This window comes from Gymnoscopelus microlampas, assembly GCF_963454915.1.
Source record: "Gymnoscopelus microlampas genome assembly, chromosome: 16".
Lineage (NCBI taxonomy): Eukaryota > Metazoa > Chordata > Actinopteri > Myctophiformes > Myctophidae > Gymnoscopelus > Gymnoscopelus microlampas.
Window position 1 is genome coordinate 45,976,114 of NC_139953.1, and position 22,380 is coordinate 45,998,493.

The following is a 22,380-nucleotide window of genomic DNA, read 5'->3' on the forward strand; positions in this document are numbered from 1 at the left end:
TCTTGTCGGTCGGAAACCTCATGTGTCCAAAACTGTTACTTTTCAGGAGTCAAATTCTGAAATGGCAAAAGTAGCAGATCTACAAGCTCAAAACGTGGCACGAAGCGACGCGTTTTGAGCTTGTAGATTATTCTCATTATTGCACTGTATGATTTCTATAGTCCTGGAAATGGGGTTAAAATACTTTGTTTTTGTTAAGAGTCTCATTGTTGCGCTGTATGATTTCTATAGTCCTGGAAATGGGGTTAAAATACTTTGTTTTTGTTAAAAATGTGTGGGAACCCTGTAGATCGGCCATAATCGTATAGATCGGCTGCTATTCGGCTGCTATTTTTGGAAAATGTTTGTAAATGTATGAACATTTTTCAACATGGAAACGATTATGATGATTATGCAAAAATAAATGCGATTAGTTTTTATGTAATAATTGTGACAGGCCTATAGACCACCGAAGTCTGACGTAATTTACACATCCTTGGTTTGTCTACCTGGTTCGCGGTTTTCCACCCCATTCTGAATCCCAAAGAGGTGTTTAATATCGCGTCAAATAAGAACTGTGTTCCAAAAATAAATAAATGACCCCGGCGGCTTTACTCTTGTGGATATGAAGCATCAACTGACGGTGAGAAAACGATAACGTTACTTCCGCCGAATTAGTTACATTTTCGCCAGAAACAGACTGTATCAAATATAAGTGACTGACTATCATAAACGATACAGAACCTCCTCCCTGACAATTATGCCGAGACGTTTTTTTATTTTTGGACCACAATTCTTATATGAGACGATTCTATGACGACCCCATGTTATTCTCCATAGAGAAATTACTTTACGAACCTGGGGATGAACGAGTGACGTCAGGACTTCGGTGGTCTATTAGCACCCCTTTTGAACCAGACTGAGGTTGGTTGGTTTTATGTGTGTGTGTGTGTCAGGAGGGTGGAGTCATCCAGGACTAGAGACAGTCCCGTGGGCTCCCTGTCGGACCCCGCCCCCCAGAGGAGCAACGACAGAGACGTGCAACACTGCAGGAACGGTCAGAATCCACACACACACACACGCACACGCGCACGCGCACACACACACACACACACACACACACACACACACACACACACACACACACACACACACACACACACACACACACACACACACACACACAGACACACACCAGTGATACTCAACTATCTTAATTAGTAGGACCCCCAGTTTGATTATGCATTAGAATCAGGGTTTATTGTCACAAAAGTCAGTTACAAGTAAAAGGCAGTGTCAGTTACAAGCAAAAAACAAGTGAAATTCATTTGTGCTTCTCAGCGACGGCAGCCTTCAACACTCCACAGGACCACAGACCCTTATTTATTTCTTTTTAATCTCTCTCAAAGTGTGGTCCGGGAACCCCCAGGGGTCCTTGAGGGAGTTCCAGGTGGTCCCCAGCTAAATGATGGATAGTTAGGAACCAAATGGACCCTTATGGGTCTGTAACTCTGAGAGTGTGCAAATGGAACCAAATGGACCCTTACAGGTCCATGTGGTTCCATTTGCACACTCTCAGAGTTAAATTAACATTGACCTTACAATATAAATTGGGGTCCCAGAGATAGAAATGCCATTACATGGGGGTCCGCAGCCTAATGCATGTCAAACTGGGGGTCCTTGAAATTAAAATGGTTGAGAATCACTGCTATAAAGACATTTTCAAATGGGGGTACGCGGGCTAACGTGTCAATTTGGGGGTCCTTGACATGACATGTTGGTACCATAGGAGAGATAACAGGCAAGCGTTGATCAAAATAACAATTATTCTACTTTCTCTAATTGTAGACTAGAAATTAAGTAATGCAGATGTTTAACAATAATTTAACTCTCGAGAGCATAAAATGGAGCACCAAATGGACCCATACGGGTCCATTTGGTTTCATTTTATACTCTCAAGAGTTAGAGATGTAATAAGGGTTACCAACTCTCCATCATTTTGCTGGGGACCACCTGGAACCCCCTCAAGGACCACTTGGTGGTCCCCGGACCACTGGCTGAGAACCACTTTCACTAAATGTTTGGTTTTGTCGTCTTCCCTGTAGGAACGTCGACCTCCAGAGACAGAGGAACCAGGGACGTCAAGGTCATGAAGGATAGAAGTGGATCTCTGGGCTTAGGTCAGTTTCAGACATGTTTTAAATCATTTGAAATCATTTCATTTCTGAACCAGTCAGTTTCAATCACTTGAATGTTTCAGTTCAGTGATTCTCAACCTTTGTTTGTTTTTTATTATTTCAAGTACCTCCGGTTTGTTATACATTAGAGCAGGGGTCTTCAACAGGGGGTCCTCAGAGTTACTACAGGGGGTCCGCCAAATCTTTGTGTGATATGATTTTTTGTTTTACTTAACCACTTGAACCCTAACATCCCTTTTCTGAGGAGAACTTTAGCCAAAAATAGCAGATCTACAAGCTCTCTACGCCTCGCGCTGCGAGGCGTTGTGAGCTTGTAGATTGGCTATTTTTGGCAAAGAGGTATAGGTGTAGAGGGGAAAAAAGAGCAGACCAAGTAAACAAAAAAAAAAAAAACACAATTTGTACAATAAAGAGGGGGTCCCTGCTTCATCTCTCTCAGCTAGGGGGTCCTTGGCCTGAAAACATTGAAGATCCCTGCATTAGAGTGGTTCTCAATCTTTTTAGCTCGAGACCCAAAAGACTTTTTGTCTCCAATGTGACCCGAACTAGTGAAAGTATCAGATCTGCAAGCTCACAAGGTGCCTTGTGAGCTTGTAGATCTGCTATTTTCACAAAACATATTACTGGAATTTCTTGGATATATTTTTCTTTGTATGAAGTTCTTTTGAAAAATGTTAGATTTGTTTCGTTTTTTTTCCCAGACACTTGGGGATAAAAAAGATATTATGTATATTTTGCAAAACATTGTAGGAAATGAAAAAGCTCACGACCCATAAAAATGGTTCCATGACCCACACATAGCTCACGACCCAGTATTTGGGGAAACAGTGCATTAGACCACAGACCTCTGTTTGACACCATTTCTTTCTCTCTGGGATCTCAATCTACACTGTAACATCCTTGTAAGTGTCCATTCCAGTTACATTACAGTCATTTAGCAGACGCTTTTATCCAAAGCGACTTACAATAAGTGTATTCAACATAGGTAGGGAACGAAACTACTAATCACCAGAAGTGCATTTCCTGCAAAAACCAGCAACCAAGAGTATACCTAGCGCTAAGGTAAAAGTGCTATATATCAGCTACCTACTTTCTTAAACAGATGAGACAAATAGCAAAATCAAATGAGCACAAGCTAATATAAAAAGTGTATTGACTAAACAAGATCAGATAAAACAGTACAAAAATAAAACAAGAGTTCGTACAACTATTTAACAACAAGTAAGCCAGACAAAGAGGAAGGGTAGTGTTTCCTGAAGAGGTGGGTTTTCAGTCTGCGGCGAAAGATGGGCAGTGACTCTGCTGTCCTGACATCAGTGGGAAGTTCATTCCACCACTGTGGGGCCAGAACAGAAAAAAGTTGTGACCGTGTCGATCGACCAGAAGGACCCTTGAGTGACGAGGCAATAGACCTCGTCACTCAGTTGTAGTCTCAAATGTTAGGGTCCATTTGATTCCATTTGTACTCTCAGATGTAAGGGTCGATTTCATTCTATTTGTACTCAGATTTAAGGGTCCATTTCATTATATTTGTACTCAGGTTTAAGGGTCCATTTCATTCTATTTGTACTCAGATGTAAGGGTCCATTTCATTCTATTTGTACTCAGATGTAAGGGTCCATTTCATTCTATTTGTACTCAGGTTTAAGGGTCCATTTGATTCCATTTGTACTCTCTCAGATTCAAAGGAGTAGTTCACCCAAAAAATATTTACAAAAGCAATCATTCGCACTCAGAGTGACAAGAGTGAGTTGACTTTTTTTAATGTCTTACATGTCAGGTCTCTAAAATGAACAAACGTTTTGGCTATCCAGCCTCCCTCAGTGTCGAAGGCTGGATAGCAAAAAACAGAATCAGTATTTTATCTGTGGCGCTAAGTGACTTGCATTTACTCAATCAAGTATTTTAGGTACTTTTACTTAGATTGTATTTCATCATTTGTATTACTTGTATTCAGATTATTAGCTGAACTTGATGTTTTTTTGTTTCCTCCCCCAGATGAAGACGTTGAATATGATGATGATTTTAACAGGTGAGGCTAAGATAAGTTCAGGACCGGTACATGTTGTGCAGCATATTAACCGTTTAAGGCCGGGCCATTTTTTTCTGTGTCACAAAAAAGTGACACAGATGCTTCTTCAGAACTTAAAGGGTTAATAGAGCTTTATAAATATAGATGTACCAATGATGGTCTGGTCTCATGGAGAGGGAGGGCCATCCAACTGTAGTATATAAAGTGCAATGATGTGTGTTATATGGATCACCTGTGATGAACCTGAGAGCAGAGTGCTAGATGGCATGACTATGAGCTTGTATAACTGCTATTTTTGAATAACCAAAGTATAAAAGAAAGTGGTTATACAGATGCATTCCTGGTTTTAATGGGTAGAGAGAGAGAGAGAGCGTGTGTGATACAAGTATTACAAGTGTATTATACGTGTGAGGGCAAAATGTCTCCACATGTAGAATTAGAGAAATAGACATTGTGAGGACAATCTTCACGGTCACACCAGAAGTGTTCATTTTGTGTGATTATTTTTGCATTAATTTAAACTGTATATGTGTTATCAGTACAGTAAGGTCATAAAGCAACATCATTTCTTTTTAAAACGAGGATGATTTTTGTGTGTGTGTGTGTGTGTGTGTGTGTGTGTGTGTGTGTGTGTGTGTGTGTGTGTGTGTGTGTGTGTGTGTGTGTGTGTGTGTGTGTGTGTGTGTGTGTGTGTGTGTGTGTGTGTGTGTGTGTGTCCACAGCCATCGTTCAGACCTGTCTAAGAGTGAGCTGAGTATAGGAGAGGAGATCGAGGAGGTGTCAATAGAAGGACCTGACATCAGCGACAAGGTAAAGTAAATCACATATACTCAAACTGTGGGTCAAGGGGGTCCCCAAATGTTTGTGTGTAAACAAACCAACATACAGTATAGGTGTATACAGGGTCTGCGCGTTTCTAAAGTTACTATTTAATGACTGGTAAGACCCTTTTAATACCTCCCAAATAAACAAACATTGGCCAATCAAAAATGGTCAAACTAAGAAAGAGGCAAAAAATAAAATAAAATAGCCAATCAGCTATTTTCACAATTTGTATCTGTGGAACTGAGTCAAACTAAATGTACAGTAATGCCTCAAATCCTTCAATTCCAAGTGCTTGTCAGGGTGGGGGGTCCCCAGTTGAAATATGATTATGTTGGGGGGTCGCTGCCTGAAAAGTTTGAGAACCACTGATTTAGTGATTCAAGCCATACAGTGTATCACATTTATATTTTTATACTTTTTCTCTCTCTCTCCCTCTGTCTGTCTCTCTGTCTGTGTCTCTGTCTGTCTCTCTGTCTCTCTCTCTGTGTCTCTGTCTCTGTCTCTGTCTCTGTCTCTCTGTCTCTCTCTCTGTCTCTGTCTCTCTGTCTCTCTGTCTCTCTCTCTGTGTCTCTGTCTGTGTCTCTCTGTCGCTCTGTCTCTGTCTGTGTCTCTCTCTGTCTCTCTCTCTCTCTGTCTGTCTGTGTCTGTATCTCTGTCTGTCTCTCTCTCCTTCTCTCTCTCTCTCTCTCTCTCTCTCTCTCTCTCGTCCAGTTTGATGAGACCACCCAGGACCTGAGTGTGTCCCAGCTGAGTCAGACGCATGGAGCTGACTACATGGAGGACGTGGCCTGACACCCCCCCCCCCCATCCCCAGGCAGACAGACAGACAGACAGACAGACAGATCTCTGTACAGTTAGTTGCGCTGTGGACTTGAAAAAAACTTTCAACACAGACGGACTCACAGACATGTGTGTCCTCTGCTAGGGTCCTATAGACAGACAGATAGTCAAAAAGGAGAGATGTTGACTCGTACTTTGTTATATTTATAGTGCTATGAGTAACATTTAAGCATAACGTTGCTGTCCGGCAGGAACCAGCTAACTCCATTTTTCCGCTTTTGCATTTTCTTTCCATAAATCAGTGCTATTGAACACCCTTCACGTCTGTGTGTTGTTAAAAAAAATATTGAACGAATGAAAAGTATTAAAAAGCTCTTCTGACAAAACCAGCTAACTCCATTGGATCCTCAAACTTTATGCTAAACCAACTCCAGCAAAGGGGGGTGGAGTTAGCAGGTTTTGCTGACTCCAGGCTCCACCCCCTTTTGACCTCCAACCTTGTGATCTTGGAGGTCCATTCAGCTGTTCTTATCAATGATGAACAAAACCTCCTAACTCCATTTTTGTTTTGTAGTTAGCTGGTTCCTGCCGGACAGCAGAGATAAAGTAATGTTACTGTATCTTATTAAACAGGGTTGGTCTGAACGTTCGATGGAATGCATTGAAGTCAATGAGAGCTGGCTGGACAAGCTCATGAATAAACACACATTAATATGAATGTCAATGTTATATTTTTTACAAATCCAACCCTGCCAATGACTTATTATTAGTAATTAGTAATTATTATTATAACTTAAAAATTAAAGGTTTCTATGGCCTCTAGTTTGAGAGTGGGGACTTTTTTTAAACGGCACAACTGATTGTTTTCAAGGTTAAAAACTTCAATCTTGAACGTATCTTAACGAATAAAAAAATATTTTAACCAATGTGTGTGGTAGAGTATGTAACTGTCCCGCTCTACCCTGGATTTGAACCCAGGTCTCCTGAGATTTTGCTCTCCGGAGAAATTGGATTTTGACCTTCAAGTCTGCTGCACAAAGTAGTACTGCCTGATGCTCATAAGCATAACGTATGTCAGGTGGAATGTCCAAAACTGTTACTTTTCAGGATGCTAACTTCCAAAGTACCAGATCCACAAGCTAGGAACGTGGCGCGAAGTGACGCGTTTTGAGCTTGTGGATCTGTTAAAAAAAAAATTGAATGTCGAGCTAAAATACAAATACATATCATTTTGGTGGTCCTTGACATGAAAAGTTTGAGAACCACTGATATTATAGCAAAATAAGTAAAAAAAATGTTCGCACACATTTTTTGCACACATTTTCACACAAATCTACAAGCTCGAGCACAGCACTCTGTGCTGCGCTATGAGCTTGTAGATCTACTATTTTTGAATAGCCCAAAGTATAAATTAATGATTACTAGACCATACCCGTCGGGAGATACGAACGTTGGTCGAAGCACGTTCTGTGTGTGCAACGCTGTAACGCAGTGGGGCTGTAGATGCAACGCATGCGCAGTTTGAGTAGCCACCGTAAGCATGGCGACATTCTTTGACATAAAAATGCAAATAAACAGCTGAGATTTAGTGATATCGAAAAACAGGCTTCGCAGTCCGATGCACATGGTAATGGTCAATGGCTGTGTGCAATTTGAGATCAATAGCTCCAGGCACTGAGGAGAACCGGGCAGAAAAATGTTTGGTCTTGGAGGTTTGGTCTCAGAGGTTTGGTCTCAGAGGTTGGTCTCAGAGGTTTGTGGAATATAGGAGGATAGCTAAAAATCTAAAATGGCACGATATTCGTTCCAGGATTGAATGGGTTAACAATGGCCATAATGAACAGGAACAACCGCATCTAAAGAACAATTGGTTGCTGTGTCGGGCAGAAACCTCTTATCTCCATATTCTAACTGTTTGTGTTTAGTTTTTTTGTTGTAAATTAAGGCCTCTACTTGATCACACTGCAGCGTCACACAAAAGTAGCAGAACCGCAAGCTCGAAACGTGGCGTGAAGTGACACGCTTGAGCTTGTAGATATGCTACTTTTGATGTTTTTGAACTTGAATTGTGAACGTTTTTTTTGGACATATGAGGTTTACAACTGGACACAGACGATGTGTTGTATTGTATTGTTACAGTGTTATATGGTTCTGTTTGTTCTGCAAATAAAGCGGAAGAGGCACATGATATGTGTTTTTACCGCAAGGTTGCATAACAGTGGTTCTTAAAGTGGGGTCTGTGGACCCCCAGGGGGTCCTTGAGTGGGCCCCAGGGGGTCCCCAGCTAGATGTGTTTAGCCACTTTAACCCAAATACATATTAACCCATTAAAACTAAAGCATTTGTGTCATTTTAGATTTTAGCTATACAGTATAGCAACATAATTTTTTCAGAAAACCTTTGATTTAGAACAGTGGTTTAGAACGGGGGTTTTCTAACTGATTTTGACCCAGGGGCCACCATCCTGACTAAGAGCAACATGGGGACCACCCCATGTTTTGTCGGGTTTGTGTCGGGTGGGTCCATCATAGACCCACCCCACACAATAGTGGTGGCGGGGTTCATGCACCATTCCATGGGGTCAACATTAGGTTTTTACTCACTAATCACACTATCTCAGGCTACATTCATGAGCTGGACAAAAAAAATACGTTTTCAAAGCATTTTATTATCAGTAAACCACGACCTCTGTATTAACCGGCTTTGTTCTTGTTAGGATTACGAAACGATCCATGGTGGTTCACTGCAGGTCGACTCCAGGATCAACTTCAGCAGCAAGTTGCAAGTTCACTTCCAAGTACAATACCACAGTCTAAAGGTCCTTACACACCGGGGGCAATTTTTTTCATGCGAATAATACGTTAAAAAAAAAAAAAAGTCAATGCAAGCTTCCACGGAGCGAAAAGCGTCTTTTATTTATTCGGAACGAGTCAGAATTTTTGCGTATATTCGCATAATCGCCGGTGTGTAATGAACTTAAAGGTGTGTAAGGAGCTTTAACATGCAAAATCGATTAATACAACGTTGTACACGTGCGTGTATGCTCAGTGGAAACTAATTATATGTGCATTAGCAGCGACCGGATGTTTACATTCTAAGAGGTCACTTGACTTTTTGAAATGTTAGATTCGACTTAAGTTCATTATTCACCAACAAGAAACGAGTAGCAAGTAAAAGTAAAAGATTTTTTTCTGAATGCATGGCCAGGGACCACCTGCAATACCTCCACGGACCAGCGGTTGAAAACCCCTGGTTTAGATCAATGGTTCTCAAAAATAGCATATGTACAAGCTCACAGTGCAGGTCCTTACACACCGCACAAAGTGAACATTTTTGAAAATCTTGGGAAGTATTTTTGAATAATTTTAACACAAATCTTCTCTTCTTGGGGTCCCTGGCACAAAACATTTTCAAACTCATGCCAGAGTTATGGAGAGTTGTAAGACCACAAAGATTACCCGTGTTATGAATATGATATTTTGTCCCAAAAAAAGGTTTTCTAATCCAGGGGGTTCTCAACCTGTGGGTCGAGACCCCCAGGGGGGTCCCCACATGATTTATTTTGGGGGGGGGGTCCCCAGATGACAGTGAAGTGACAATTATAAGGACTTTTAAGACCTTTTTAAATACCTCAAAAAGAAAAAGACCATTATTGCATCAAAAGTAATCAACAAACTATATTATAAACACTGGTCAAACATTGGCCACATCAAATAATATAATAATATAAGAAAGGTGCAAATATTGTGAAAATAGACGATCTACAAGCTCACAACGCCTCGCAAAAGCGAGGCGTTGTGAGCTTGCAGATCTGCTATTTTCACAAGATTTATCTGTGGAACATAAAATGTAATGCCTCAACTCCTACAATTCCAAGTGCTTATCGGGGTGGGGGGTCCCCAGTTCTAATATGATTATTTTGGGGGGTTGCTGCCTGAAAAGGTTGAGATCCACTGTTCTAATCACTTTGAAAAAAATAGATTTGAAGTTTCTATTTTACAACATTTAACTTAATAAGCAAACAAATAAATACAAAATAAACACTTCAATGTATGAAAAAAATAATAACTTTAATTATCAAGTAAACAGATAGAAAAATTAAATATGCAAAGAGCCCTATATAACGTAAAAATAAATGTATACAAATTATTTTATAAAGCAGATCACAATACATTATGCTTTGGCTGTCCAGGAGTTCCTCAGGGTGGTGATTGACGGTTAAAGGGATAGTTCACCCAAAAAAAATCTATCGATTAGTCACCCCATGGAGACTTGAATTCATTTGATGACCAGCGGACCGGTAGGCAGCGGTTCCAGTAGGAGACACAAAGGAGACAATTTGTTTCTCCTACCGGAACCGCTGCCGGTCATCAATTGGCTTAGGAATGCGAAAAAAACGGAACAAAACATGAATTCAAGTCTCAAGGGTGACTAATCAATAGAAAAAAGTAATTTGGGGTGAACTATCCCTTTAAACTTCAATTTAGCCACTTCAAGTTCTGAAAATCTAGACATTCCCTTTATCACCCATATATTGACATGAATTGACATAAATTTGTTGACGCCCACCCACGTTCTACCCAAAAGGCAATTTTAACCCATTCAGATTTGTGAGTTGTCTACTCAAAAAATAGCAGATATACAAGCTCACAGTGCCTCACTTCATGCCGCGCTGCTAGCTTTGTACATCTGCTATTTAGGAGGCAGAAGCCAAACTTCTGTTGGACATTTCCTTTGTTATGTTACATTATGTTATATTATGTTAGTGTGCAAGCATTCATTTTGTCTTCTTGGTCTTTTGTTTGGCTTACACACCTGACTGGAACCCCCATTCTTTTAACAGCGAAAACTTTTCCCACATCTTCGTATGAAGCGAACCGACCGGACGGTGTAATGTTAGCCTCAGACAGACTCATGGTATCAAACGGATGTCTTCCAAGCAAGCCACTCGGGGGTGGCACAGTGTTAAAGTGCCTGCCTAACGCCACCGCGGAGGTTGTGGGTTCAAATCCACCGCGGCTGTGCACCCGGCTTTGTCGAGTGTCCATACGAAACACAATTGATGTTCAGGGGGGGGAGGGAAGTCGTGGACGGGGAGGGTGATATTTGTCACATATTCCTACAGCACCTGTCAGCAGGGAGTGTTGGACGAGGGCTCTATACGATGTCCTCCCGGTGGGGGCTCCTCACTGGCACGTGAGTCAGTAGGATACAACAGCAGTGACAACGCACAAAGGGCCCTATCTTGCCTTACCCCTTATGCCTTACCTTGTTAGGCGTTTTACCCCTTATGCCTTACCTTGTTAGGCATTTTTTACTATTTTGAAAAACAATTTGAAATAGTTCAAATAGCCATTCTACACAGGGGTGTCACGGCCATTCACTGTGCGTACGACGCGACACCCTCACTCTCACAGATCCGTGATTTCATACCCCCCACTTTTTGAAAAAATAAAAAATATATATTTTTTTTATAATAAATCGGTAAAATCAGGCAAAAATAAGAATTAAATAACCTAACCCTAACCCTAAAACCGAAATAAAGTAACCAAAACACGAAAAAGAACTAACAAAATCTGCCCAAAAAACATTGGATTTTTTTTTTTAAATACAGAATTTGTTTACATTTGACAGTTACAAATGTTTTTCACGCTTTTTCAAAAATAGCAGATCTACAAGCTCATATCGCGGCACTCGGTGCCGTGCTATGAGCTTGTATATCTGCTATTTTTGAATAGCCAAAGTGTAAAGTAAGGGGTATAGTCCACCGAAAGTCCATCCCCCCCACCTTCTGAGAGCCTGTAACGTCCCTGATTCTACAAGCTCACAACGTGTCGATGTAGATCGGCTATTATCACTCTTTGAACACATTGACTGCCATGGACGTAATTTTACGTTTTGTAGTGATTACGCCTGAGAGCGGCGCTCTTCGCCAACCTATGAACGATGCCTTGACTTCGAGAGAAGGATAGACCCGGAAATGATTTATTAAAAAAGTTTAGGCATTAGGGGTAAGGCAAGATAGGGCCCCGAAGTTGTGGGGGAGGCATTAATTGGCAACGACTAAATCGGGGAGAAAAAGGGTTATAAAAAGCACCAAAAAAAACTACGGTCTTCCTTCCCGTCCCTCACATGGTGAAGGAGGAGCCGTTGCCGTCGCTGGATCCGTCCACAGAGCGCCGCATGGTGGACACGTAGAAGTCGGAGGTGACCCTGGAGAAGCGGCGGGGGGACATGTACCTCTTCCCCAGGCACCACAGGTCCTCCACGATCTTCCTGAAGTGGTTCCGGAACTTCACGCCCACGAAGGCGTACAGCACAGGGTTCAGGCAGCAGTGGAGGTACGCCAGGGTCTTGGTCACCGTCTTGGCCACCTGCGTACATAGAGAGAGAGTTGTCACTAGGGGTGTTGGAAAAAAAATATTCATGTAAGAATCGCGATTCTTATTATCATTCACAATCTCCCCCCAAAAAATAATATATATATATCTTTTTTTTTTGCTGTTTAAAGTTAGCCTACAGGAGTTTTTACTCTATGGTATTTGTGATATAAAACTGGATTAAACTGATTGGGATTTTTAATCGAATCGTGACCCCAATAATCGGAATCGAATTGAGAATCATTTTGATTTGAAAAAATAGATTTTTAATCGAATTGTGACACCAAGAATCGGAAATTGAATTGAATTGTGAGATAGCAGACATTTCACAGCCCCAGTTGTCACCATTGTGAAATATTAGTTGAGGATTAATGTACGCAGAGGCACTACAGAGAGTACGAGAGAGAAAGTACAAACTGAAAGCATTCAGTTTGTACTGGATCCGTCCACAGTACAAACTGAATGTGTATATTGATGTAACATAATTGTCAATTATGTATAATGACAAAACATGAACAAACTTCATGTGTACCAGTAGGAAAACACCTACCGGAACCGCTGCCGGTCATCAAATTATTGGCTTAGGAATTCGACAAAAACAAAAAAATATCCATGAATTCAATTCTCCATGGGGTGACTAATCCATTGGTTCTCAAAGTGGGGTACGGGGACCCCCAGGGGTACTTGAGGGGGTTCCAGGGGGTCCACAGCTAAATGATGGGTAGGAACCAAATGGACCCTTATGGGTCTGTAACTCTCAGAGTTAAATCTAACATTGATTTTACAATATAAATTGGGGTCCCAGGCATAGAAATGCCATTAAATGGGGGTCTGTAGCCCTAATGCATGTCAAACTGGGGGTCCTTGAAATTAAAATGGTTGAGAATCACTGCTAGAGACGTAAAGAAAATCTTCTCTTATGGGGGTCCCTGGCAAATCTTTTCAAATGGGGGTCCGCGGGCTAATAAGTGTCAATTTGGGGGTCCTTGACATGAAAAAGTTTGAGAACTACTGGACTAATCGATAGAAAATCTTCGGGGTAAACTATCCCTTTAACAAGTGTGCCCTTTACCTGCACAGTGTCCGCGACGCCGCAGTCCTGCGTGGAGAACTTGGTGGCGGTTTCCACCAGCAGGGACAGGTTGTAGGGCAGGTGGCACAGGATGAACACGGCCACCACCGCCAGCACCACCCGCACCGCCTTGTGCCTCTGGAAGTTCTTGGTCCGCAGCAGGGTGACGATGACGCTGCTGTAGCACACCACCATCACCAGCAGGGGGAGGAAAAAGCCCACCGCCATCTGGGTGCTGGGCACCAGGACCTTCATCTGCCGAGCCGTCACGTTGTCCTGGAAACGAAACTCGCACACGTACCTATAGGAGGGACGAGGACGATATGTTATGGTGGCCAAAATAACTTTAAACTTCACGATACACGTACCCTTCACCTACACGTACCCTACTACATCGGCCTCCGTCGGAACATCGGTTCCCGCCGTTGAACTGGCGGCCGTCGTCGCGTCGTAGTCCTCGAGCCCCACGTAGTGGTACTGCTCCAGGTGCGAGGGCTGGTAGGTGTCGTAGTAGTAGAAGGTGGGGAAGGACAGGGCGAGGGCCAGGAGCCACACCACGCCGCAGACCACCCGGCCGTAGAACACGGAGCGCAGCCGGAAGCTCCGCCTGGCCTGGACGATGGCCACGTAGCGGTCGGTGCTGATGCAGGCCAGCAGCAGCATGCCGCAGTACAGGTTGACGCTGTGGAAGGCATCAGGCAGGGTTATTTTGTAAAGCACAGTTAAGGGCCATTCACACTGAGCACTATAACAATATCGTTCACCATTGTATTTCTTTTTTATAGTTGGTGTGAATGCTGTAATCCACTTGACTTAGAGCGATGTTTAAAACTATATTTGTATAGCTATAGTTATGGTGCTTAGACAACAAGGCAATTCATCCAGTTCAGCCGTTCAGCTTAGAAGAAAAGTCCAGTTTCACTGCTAGACGCCTGGGAGATGGATTGCTGTGGTGGAGCGCAACACCTACCATCAGCTCCCAGTACTTATAACAACACCTACCATCAGCTCCCAGTACTTATAACAACACCTACCATCAGCTCCCAGTACTTATAACAACACCTACCATCAGCTCCCAGTACTTATAACAACACCTACCATCAGCTCCCAGTACTTATAACAACACCTACCATCAGCTCCCAGTACTTATAACAACACCTACCATCAGCTCCCAGTACTTATAACAACACCTACCATCAGCTCCCAGTACTTATAACAACACCTATCATCAGCTCCCAGTACTTATAACAACACCTATCATCAGCTCCCAGTACTTATAACAACACCTACCATCAGCTCCCAGTACTTACAACAACACCAACCATCAGCTCCCAGTACTTACAACAACACCTACCATCAGCTCCCAGTACTTACAACAACACCTACCATCAGCTCCCAGTACTTACAACAACACCTACCATCAGCTCCCAGTACTTACAACAACACCTACCATCAGCTCCCAGTACTTACCGCACCCATAGCGTGCTACTCATACACACTTTTGATCCAAAGGCGAGTGGTCAACCGACTGAGCTACCCGGACACTAACAACGTGCTTCACATCAAACCTTAACCAATAAGACCCCAGAGATCTGTACTAGGCCCCGTACTTTTTCCCCCCGTACTTTTTTCCCCCAAAATTCTTCATTATTGAAAATAGCTGATCAACAAGCTCACAGAGGAGCTATTACTATTGGGTTCAAGTTGCTAAGCAAACGGGACACATTATAAAAGGACGTTTGAATTCAGTAAAAGAAAAAACAAAGTTAAAACAAAACAGAACATAAGAGAAAAGAATGACATCATGTTTTTTTTAGCCGTTGTTTAAATGGTAAAAGAACAAGGTAAAAACCTGTAGACACCGTGGAGCAGCTTGCAGGCCACGGGGCCCATGGTCCAATCCCACGCCTCGTTGTAGATGATGAGGGGCAGCGCCGCCACAAACAGCAGATCTGCAAGCGCTACGTTGAGCAGGTACACGTCCGTCATGGACTTGGAACGCCTGGTAGATGTAGTAGAGGCCCGTCATAACGCGCCTAATGGCAATTATTTGAAATAATCGCAATCTTTTTGCATAATCGTGTAGAAAAATGTTCCTGCATGTTCAAACTTTTTCCAAAACATGGCGTAACTACCGTAGCTTAACAATATGGCCTAAAAAAATGAATTAATCGCAATTTATTTGTGTGACAATTAATCATCAACTTAAATGTAATCGTGACACGCCCTACTTGTAGAAGGCGTAGGTGACGATGACCAGACAGTTTCCGATCAGACCCAGGATGCAGATGACGGAGTGGATGTAGGGTCCCACCACCAGCTCCACCCCCTGGTTGGCGCTCATCTCGCACGGCTCTATATAGTCCGGCTCCATCGTATAGTCATCGTAGGGATCGTTGGTAGATTCGTAGTCCTCCGTGTAGGCCTGTCACAATTATTACATAATAGTCTAATTAATCACAATTATTTGAGATAATCGCAATTAATTTTGCATAATCGTCATAATCGTTTCCACGTCGAAAAATGGCCATATAGTTTCAAACTTTTGCAAAAAATTGCGGAAATAGCAGATACAACGTTTCGGCCGATGTGGCCTACCTGACGAAGGCCACATCGGCCGAAACGTTGTATCTGACCGCTCTGTTCATTAAATCATCGGGAGCATTAAGACGGTGTCCGGACTCTTTTTCTTTGTTTATATTTGTCACATCTGCCTTGTACAACTTCAAAGCCTAAAAGCAGAAATAGAAATGTACAGAAATGTTTTTATTTGTATTCATGTGCTCCAGTGTTCAACGACAAAAACATGATTACATTTTTAATCGCAATTATTCGTGTGACAATTGATCGTCCAGTAAAATGTCATAATGGTCATAATCGCCCTACCTTTATGCTGCTGTTGGAGCCGCCAAACATTATCGCCATTGTAGCTGTGGAGGGAGAGAGATTGATTGATTGATTGATTGATTGATTGAATACTTTATTGCAGTGGTTCTTAAACTTTTTCATGTCAAGGACCCCCAAATTCACACGTATTAACCCGCGGACCCCCATTTGAAAAGATATGCCAGGGACCCCCATCAGAGAAGATTTTCACGGCTCTAGCAGTGATTCTCAACCATTTTAATCAAGGACCCCCAGTTTGACATGTATTAGGCCTACGGACCCCCATTTAATGGCATTTATATCTCCGGGACCCCAATTCATATTGTAAAATCATTGTTAATTTAACTCTGAGAGTGTACAAAATGGAACCAAATGGACCCGTTGGGGTCCATTTGGTTCCATTTGTACAGTTACAGACCCATAAGGGTCCATTTGGTTCCTATCCATCATTTAGCTGGGGACCCCCTGGAACCCCCTCAAGTACACCTGGGGGTTCCTGTACCCCACTTTGAGAACCAATAGATTAGTCACCCCATGGAGACTTGAATTCATGGATATTTTTTATTTTTTACGGCTCTAGCAGTGATTCTCAACCATTTTAATTTCAAGGACCCCCAGTTTGATTGTTGGCTTAGGAATGTGACAAAAACAAAACAAATATCTATGAGTCTCCATGGGGTGACTAATCGTTAGATTTTTTTTGTTTTGTTGGGGTGAACTATCCCTTTAAGTCGCTTCCGAGGGGGAAACTAGGGTTTTTTCATTATTCTGAATGAACCCCCCCCCCACAAGCACTTGGAATTGTAGGAGTTGAGGCATTATATTTAGTTTGACTCATTTACACAGATAAATATATTGTGAAAATAGCCGATCTACAAGCTCATCAACACCTGGCAATATTTTCAAAATCTTTGCCTCTTTCTTATATTATTTGACAATTTGGCCAATGTTTGACCAGCTTTTATAGTGTATTCTCTGCTCTTCAGCACGCTGCAGGATATGCAGATCCATTTGTACATTTTTGAGTTAAACATGTAGTAGTTGTGGATCTGTTTCACTGCATTTCCAAGAATGAGGAACCGCATGGATAGCAGCTTGTAGCCTTTATCAGCGTATCTGACAGGAAGCACCATCTACTTCAGTGGTTCTCAACCTGTGGGTCAGGGGGTGCCCAACCACAGGGTTTTAATAGACCCACAGGTTTTTAAAACCACATATTATTATTCACCCACATGTTTTTAATTCACCCACAGGTTTTTAATAGTTAAAAAAAAAAGAAGCGAAAGATAGAAAAAAAGACTGTTACGGCATCAAAAGTAATTAACAAACTACACATTCACATGGTTTTGTTTTTCTTAATGGGAAAGATGCATATCGACTCTGTCTAAAATGTTTTAGTACTTTTTTTCCACCCCTGCCCACTGGGCACCACGAAGGGTTAATCCGCCCCTGACCACGGACCACATTGTACAACCTTACCCAACCCAGCTTTACTGCTGCCAGGGGGTCCCTGAGGGAGTGAAAACGATCTGGTAGCACCCAGATTTACAGCAAACATGGGAATGCTCTCATTCTACTGCTGTGCCACCTAAATGTGGAATAACCTGACACCGTCCATTAAAGGATGTGAAACACTGGTTTCTTTCAAAAATTGGCCTGAAAAAACATCTATCACAGGGGTCTTCAACAGGGGGTCCGGGACCCCTAGGGGGTCCTCAGAGTTACTACAGGGGGTCCGCCAAATCTTTGTGTGATATGATTCTTTTTTTATACCTTAACCACTTGAACCTACTTTTCTGAGGAGAACTTTAGCCAAAAATTGCAGATCTACAAGCTCACAACGCCTCGCGCTGCGAGGCGTTGTGAGCTTGTAGATCGGCTATTTTTTGGCAAAGAGGTATAGGTGTAGAGGGAAAAAAAGAGCAGACCAAGTAAACAAAAAAGGTTGAATCTGAAACACAATTTTATACAGTATAGAGGGGGTCCCTGCTTCATCTCTCTCTCAGCTAGGGGGTCCTTGGCCTGAAAACGTTGAAGACCCCTGATCTATCAGGAGACCACAAGGGGAGGTACATGTCATTCTCCCATCTGTTTTGTGCATATAGTGTTTGTACACAACGTGTTGTTGTTGTTGTTGTATGCTATGTTGATTCATTGAATACATTATTCAATCAGTGAATCAAAAAACATTGCACAAACACTGTTCAGGGGGTCTGCCACCAATAAAACTAAATTGCACACATAGGGGCGCTGCAGCAGTGCTTTAACACTTCGCAGGGCCATAACTCGGAGACCATTGTGCTACGTTCAGCGCAATGGCCGCTCAAGTGGCCTACAAATAACGAAGCAAATCATTGATAGCTTCTGGGAAACAATATTCTTCTTATTTTATTGTTTTATCAGTTTCCAGCAGACAGGTTTATAGGATAATGGTCTCATACTGTAACAGGTTAATGTGTGGAGCATAGTTTAAGGTTCACAAGCAGGCAGTGAATCATTCTACTGGAATTAAAGTGTCTTCAACCATAACAATACAATAAGATTCAAAGATTACACACAAACATACAATTTAGAATCAAGAATAGAAAAGGACAGTGGTGCAAAAGGTACTCAAATGTTTTACTTAAGTAAAAGTATCAATACTGCAATGTAGTACTCTGTTACGTATACGCATCGCAACGCATTGTGATCTTGTAGATCGGCTATTTTCAGGAATTTTGCGGGGTTCTTAAAATGAAAACGTTTGAGAACCACTGATATAATAGCAACACAAGCTTTTCAGAAAACCATTAAGATTTAGAAGTCAATTTTAGAATAGAAAGGTGTGCTGTGGTTCATAACGGAGGTGGAGGAGGATTTGGAGGAGGCAGGCAGTGGTGTAAAGTAACATTTACTCAAGTGCTGTACTTAAGTAACATTTTTTGGTACTTTTACTTAACTGGAGTATTTCAAATTTTCAGTACTTTTACTTCTACTCCACCACATCTCAGAGTCAAATATTGTACTTTTAACTCCACTACAATTATTTGAAAACTTTAGTCACTAGTTACTTTGTAAAACACACATTAACCAGTTCAGACCTATACTAAACTTTGGCTATTTGAAAATAGCAGATCTACAAGCTCACAACTGCGACGCGTTGTGAGCTTGTAGATCTGCTATTGTCAATGGACTTTATACGTTTGGAAACTTGTGAAATGGGACATTGTGTATAATGACAACTTTTACTTTTAGTACTTAAGTATATTTTGATGCCGATACTTTTGCGCTTTTACTCAAGTAAATTTTGAATTCCGGACATTTACTTGCAACAGAGTACTTCTGCATTGCAGTATTGATACTTTTACTTAAGTAAAACAATGTGAGTACTTTTACCACCACAGGTGGAGGCAGGCAGCGTGTTTTGGAGGAAGTTAGCTCAGAATGAGGTCATTTAACCTCAGCTAGAACGGACTGACCCATTTAGTGATGTTAGGGACGGGGGTGTTGTGGTTTTATATCACAACCATGCTTACGAGCATTATTCTGCTGCGTTGCAATGTTGTGGTGAAATGTTTTTGTGCATGTTTTGCACGTTCACCCAGATCATTTTGAGTCACGTACAGACCCAGCAGCAACATAGCTTATATTTATCTTATTTGGCAGGCTGAAATAGATGTGTTATTTTTGGCCAATTTTGGAAATGCTTATATGCAATATGCAATATAGTATGCAATTTATGCAGTTTACTGTGCTAGTGTAATCAGCCACTACACTCAGTAGCAGTTGTGAAATAGTTGTAGATTATATCAGATTATCAGCATGACCCCAGATTAACACCACGATTAACCACATAAACTCCACAATCCCATTTTTGGGGCGAAAATAGCTGAACTACAAGCCCCACAACGTGTTTCTTTTAGTTTTTCATACTTTTAAAATGTTCTTATGATGTTCTGCATAGTAGTGTATATGTGTCTGTTTTTTTTATGAATTGAGTACGTGGGAATGTCGTTTGAAACAAGCCATTGCGGCTTTTATGAGCGATCTATTTTAGCTGACCTTGGTTGTATTGTAAACTGTAATTCCATGTGCTTTTTCTATGCAAATCTTCTGAATAAAGTATAATCAATCAATCAATCAATCAAAAACACGTTGTGGGCTTGTAGATAGGCCGTTTTCGGCCAAAGATATTTGGCACAGAGGGAGAAAAGGAGGTATAGACTCCCCGAGGACATTGGTTAAATAAGTATAAGTGGTTTCAATAAGAGAATGAATGTAATTGTTAAAACGATGAAAGTCCTTCCTCCTCAAGTTTCTGTTCCCTTACTGAACTTCTGCTTGACTGACGCACAATGACAAGTTGACAAGCCGTCAGTCAACAAAAGCTGCAGTTTCTTTACAATCACTTCCCTTCCCATCAAATGTCACTGAGCTCTGAAAACCAACACACAATCACACGTGTTCCTGGACAAACGACATGAACCCATTTAGACCGATTCTACAAAACGTATTCTCAATCCTAACAGTTTTCCGTTTCTATATCAGTGGTGCACATATTTTTTCGTGTCAAGGACCTCCCAGAATTATATGTATTTGGCCGCGGTCCCCCATCTCAAAATATTCAGCTCCAGGGACCCCCCAGAAGCAAATATTTGAGTTGAAAAAAGTTTGCTTTAATAAATATTAGTCAAAGATTTGCACAAACTTTCAAGATTTTTCAAAGAAATAGCAGATCTACAAGCTGCAAGTGACACGCTATGAGCTTGTATATCTGCTATTTTTGAATAGCCAAAGCATAACATGTAGTTAAAGTGGTTAAAATCTAAAATGACACAGATGCTTTAATAGGTTAATAAGCAATGGGATGATACTGATGATTGATCTGATTTCATATTGTGATCGTACGATAAACTAATAAACAAAACCACAGTCTAGAGTTACAATATGCAGATTAAAACTGGATTAGGTTCTGGGGTTACAATTTCAACTAGAAACAACATTTCTAAGACATTATAAGTGTGCCTGCCGCTCGCTAAGTCTTCTAACTCCCTTTGATTACTTGTAAGTACTTTAACTCAAATACAGTACTATAATAGACTTTCGAGTATTTTTACAAATTTTATGTACTTTTAAGTATTTTTTTACTCGTTAGACACATTTTAATCAAATTAAATGATTATTTGCACTTCATATACTGTATTGTGGACTTTGAGAATCACCTCCAACTCTGTCTTCCAATCCTATATATTCTCAATGTTGGTAATCAGATTACTAAACATGTTTTTAGAGTCACTTTTGACTAATTTCTCCAAGCTGAGAGATGAATTCCTGCTGACAGAGACATTGTTACGTTTCCTTAAAAGATAAAACCACACATGAGTGTGTTAGACCACACTTTTGTAATAAAAAACATGCTGATACAAAGAGTGACGATAAAATGAAACAATAAAAATATGTAGAAGGGAGAGTGCTTACCGGCAGAACGCACATGCAACAACCTCTTCTCTCTCTCTCTCTCTCTCTCTCTCTCTCTCTCTTTCTCTCTCTTTCTCTCTCTTTCTCTCTCTCTCTCTCTGACTCGCTCATGCAGGTAAAGAAAGGAACCACATGAATGCATGGGAGGCACCCTGTGTGTGTGTGTGTGTGTGTGTGCGTGTGCGTGTGTAAGTATGTATATTGAAAATTGGAAATACTCCAGGAAAGTAAAAATACCTCAACATTGTACTCATGTACTGTACTTGAGTAAATGTATTTATATACATTACTCCATTTGTGTGTGTGTGTGTGTGTGTGTGTGTGTGTGTGTGTGTGTGTGTGTGTGTGTGTGTGTGTGTGTGTGTGTGTGTGTGTGTGTGTGTGTGTGTGTGTGTGTGCGTGCGTGCGTGCGTGCGTGCGCGCGCGCGCGCGTGCGAGCGAATAGGACCACAGTGGAAGCAAGCCTTCATGCTGCGTTCGTTCACACGGTCAGATATAAAGATACACAGATTTGTAGATAAAGAGATAAACAGCATATTTGTCGCTCTGTGGCTTTTTATCAGTGTTGCTCGACACGGTCGTCAATCAAGCGCGTTGCGTCATCGGAAGCTACAGTTGTAGTTTGGTATCTTTGTATCTGGAGGTTGAACCTACAGTAGCTCAACTTGAATGTGTTTCTTTGTATCAAATCAAAAACCACCTAAGTGGAAAAAGCGGCACTCCAAAATAAATACTGCAAGACAGTGGCTCAGTTTCTCATTTTATTGCGAG

The 22,380-nt window shown here is 41.5% G+C and overlaps 2 protein-coding genes across 4 annotated transcripts in view; one reads left to right on the plus strand and one right to left on the minus strand.

Annotated features, from left to right (window-relative positions):
- The window catches only part of cep43 (centrosomal protein 43), a 30,594-nt gene extending 23,771 nt beyond the window's left edge, over positions 1-6,823 (plus strand). For all 3 annotated transcript variants that reach the window (XM_084083227.1, XM_084083226.1, XM_084083225.1), the window contains 5 exons: positions 936-1,036; positions 2,085-2,159; positions 4,176-4,209; positions 4,932-5,019; positions 5,746-6,823. In XM_084083227.1, the coding sequence (XP_083939353.1) occupies positions 936-1,036; positions 2,085-2,159; positions 4,176-4,209; positions 4,932-5,019; positions 5,746-5,826 (379 nt within the window). In that variant the 3' untranslated portion in view covers positions 5,827-6,823. The remainder of the gene's footprint in view (positions 1-935; positions 1,037-2,084; positions 2,160-4,175; positions 4,210-4,931; positions 5,020-5,745) is intronic.
- A 3,483-nt stretch (positions 6,824-10,306) lies between these two features.
- LOC311063698 (C-C chemokine receptor type 6-like) lies at positions 10,307-21,654 on the minus strand. The gene is made up of 7 exons (XM_084083243.1): positions 21,610-21,654; positions 16,153-16,196; positions 15,498-15,691; positions 15,119-15,268; positions 13,652-13,948; positions 13,267-13,567; positions 10,307-12,188 (listed from the first exon to the last, which is right to left on the minus strand). Exons 2-7 carry the CDS (start codon positions 16,189-16,191, stop codon positions 11,943-11,945), a joined length of 1,227 nt encoding a protein of 408 aa, XP_083939369.1. The 5' UTR covers positions 16,192-16,196; positions 21,610-21,654; the 3' UTR covers positions 10,307-11,942.
- Positions 21,655-22,380: the final 726 nt, after the last annotated feature.